This window comes from Otolemur garnettii, unplaced genomic scaffold, assembly GCF_000181295.1.
Source record: "Otolemur garnettii isolate 467f Iridium unplaced genomic scaffold, OtoGar3 scaffold00041, whole genome shotgun sequence".
In the NCBI taxonomy this organism is placed as follows: domain Eukaryota; kingdom Metazoa; phylum Chordata; class Mammalia; order Primates; family Galagidae; genus Otolemur; species Otolemur garnettii.
The window spans coordinates 13,276,484-13,279,258 of record NW_003852436.1 but is presented as its reverse complement, the minus strand read 5'-3'; the positions used below and the strand labels follow the sequence as shown (position 1 = coordinate 13,279,258).

At 51.4% G+C, this 2,775-nt stretch overlaps 1 protein-coding gene across 6 annotated transcripts in view; it reads right to left on the bottom strand.

The window, feature by feature from the left end:
- TMEM131L (transmembrane 131 like) overlaps nt 1–2,769 on the bottom strand; it is a 185,707-nt gene extending 182,938 nt beyond the window's left edge. For 5 of the 6 annotated variants that reach the window (XM_023513471.1, XM_023513472.1, XM_023513473.1 and 2 more), the window contains exons 1-2: nt 2,603–2,769; nt 1,860–1,930 (exon numbers count right to left, since the gene is read on the bottom strand). In XM_023513471.1, the coding sequence (XP_023369239.1) occupies nt 1,860–1,930; nt 2,603–2,726 (195 nt within the window). In that variant the 5' untranslated portion in view covers nt 2,727–2,769. Of the gene's footprint in view, nt 1–1,859; nt 1,931–2,024; nt 2,474–2,602 lie in introns of those variants that run through there. The other variant, XM_023513475.1, reaches the window with a different exon arrangement.
- Nucleotides 2,770–2,775: the final 6 nt, after the last annotated feature.

Below are 2,775 nucleotides of genomic sequence, written 5' to 3'. Positions count from 1 at the left end.
AGCCCAGGCTGGGGATTCAAACCTGCCACCTTAGGTGTATGTGGCTGGCGCCTTAACCGCTTGAGCCACAGGCGCCGAACCAGAAATGAAGAATTTTATGAAATAACTTCGGAGCCTATAAATAAAATAATTATATCACAGGCCTTGACATTTCCATGTCTGAGTGAATCTTCAACTAATGCTCTAACAAACAGGAATCCATAATAGACTCACTAGTCTATAATTTACTTTTCTTTTACTCTGGGTAGCCAATAAGAGATGGAAACTACCACTGGGTAAAAATGCAAATACAAAAACATGCAAAAATTTTCTCCCATTCTGGCAGTTTTGCTCTCCAGAGACATCTGGTAATGTTTGGAGACATTTTTAGTTGTCAAATTGGGGGAAGGGAAGGTTGAAGCGGGAGCAGTGAGTACCACGGGCAGCCAGTGGGTAGAGGAAAGGATGCTACTGCTCACCACCCCACAGAGCACAGGACAGCCTCTCCTAACAAAAAATTCTCTGGCTCAAAATACCACTAATGCCACTGCTGAGCTCTGATAAGCACAAATATAACCACTTTTTAAGTATATTTCTCTCAGTAGGAATATGATCAATTTCTAATTTGCTCTTTGTCTTTCTGCATTCTCCAAACCTTCAACAAAACACATATATTGTTTATAGTGAGAAAAAAGAATACATTTGGGAATAAACTTTTAGGAAAAGCAAGCACTGTTTCCTTCCCATCCAGATGGGGCCTTTTCTCAAAGGGCTGGTCTCATTCAGCCTGCTCTCCGTCAGGGAAGGTCCAGGAAAATTTTCCTCTAAAATCACCTCTCCGTCTTGAAGCTGTTATTCATTAGCCCTGGCCAAAGAGAATATTCCAAATATCTGAAAACCAGCACTCTTAATGTTTCACATAGGAGGGGGAAGGCTGAAATGTAAAACTGAACAGCCTCTCCCCTGAAGTTAGAGCTAGACATCCTGTTTTTCTAAACAGCCACAAGAGACAACACAGAACTAAGTGCTGCCACCAATGTGGGAAGAAATGAACATCTTAAAAGTGACTGCACACCAGCTGAATATTCCCTTAGAATTCAAACCCCTCCCCCACAAAATGCGTTTGAGTCACTACTGTTGGTGAATAGCAGTCAACAACATTTAATTAAAATGCGCAGTTAATGGGAATTTCTTGTAAAAGTTAAAACTTAAAAACACCAAAGCTTTGCAGTACTGTTATCTGCCGCAGCAGTAAACCCTATATGATGCTGCAGATTCCCAATAAAATGTTAGTAATTATTTTTCCACATGCAATCATTAAATCATATGGACGAAAAAACTTGAAATTCAAGTTCTTAAGTGGGTGTATTTTAACAAGAATTAAAGGCATTTGGAGAAAATCCAAGTTTACAATCTTTTAAAGTCACATCGTTATCCCAAAGCTACTTAACGCTAATGACAAATACCACTAACATTTATGAAATCAGTACTGTTGTCCTCAACCTTGCAACCACTTGCCATGCACACAGCACCAGCTCATTTGCAGAGAGAACAGCGTGCCCCAGACCACCCGCCGACCGCGCAGCCCGCCTGGCTCAGCCCCTCTGCGCAGAGTCTCTGGCCATGGCCCTGCTGAGGTGGCCTGGGCTCCCACCTTCTGAACTTGGGGCTGGTGTGACTCACACCCCGTCACATGGCGCGGAAGGCAGCCGGGAAGGCCACCGTTGCCAGGTGTTCAGGCTCTGCCCGACCGATTATTTGCCATGCAAAGTGGCCCGAGCGCTTGTGCCGTCGGGGGGGGGGGTGGGGGGGTGCCGGCCGCCTCTCGGCCCCTCCTCCCTCGCACACCCACACCCGCCCTGTCACCTGGTCGTCCTTACCTGAGTGGGCAGCAGGAGTTCCCCTTCTTCTGCCTGCCACAGCTCCACCACGTTCGGCATGGGCTCAATCGCTGCACGAACACCAAAAAACACACCACGTTTTTAATGTACGGAAAAGAAACGCTTCCTGTTTCCCTTATCGTCCCCTCATGCCACCCGCCTCACCAAAACAAGTCTCCTTTTCCTTCTAAGAGTGGAGGCCATCGGAGGAGCAAGCCAAGGATAAAAACACAATAGACGAGTGTGAGCCGGCGTCCCCTCCGTGGGAAAGGGAACAGCATGCAGGCTCGGGGTGGTGGTAGTAAGGAGACAAGAGAGTGAAGCCACCTCAGGGCACTCCAGGCTCCACAGCCCGAGCATCTGGGGTGTGGACCCGGGCGGCCCGGCTCGGGGAAACAAAGCTGCAGAAAGCCGGGCCGCGGCGGGGCACCCGCGCGCCACACAAAGCGGGGGCTGCGCCCGGGGCGCAGGGGCCCGCGCACAAAGGGTCTGGGGCGCGCGCGGCTAGCGGTCCCCAAGCCCCGCGACTTCCCAGCTCTAGGGCTGCACCGGAGGAGGGGGGCGCAGGAGGGGACGCCGTGGTCCGAAAGCATTATCAGCCAAGAATTACAACAGCTTTCCTTCCTCCTGCTGCCCTTTCCCTTTCCTCTCCTCAGCCCTCTGATAGATTTCAGCAGTTCCCTAAAAGAAAGAGAAGGGGGGCGGGGTGAGGAGCAAAGCGAGTCCAGCGGCGCGAGGCTGACCTTGTCCCTGAGCCCCTCCCGGGCGACAGCAGGGCAACAGGACCTGGAAGACGCCCAGCAGGAGGTTCACGGCCGCGGCGGTTCGGCAGTAGCAGCCGGGCAGCGGGCGTCGGAGCCCCGCCATGCTGGTGCTCGCGTTCCTCTCGGTGCTCGCGGCGCTCGCCGCTCGCTCG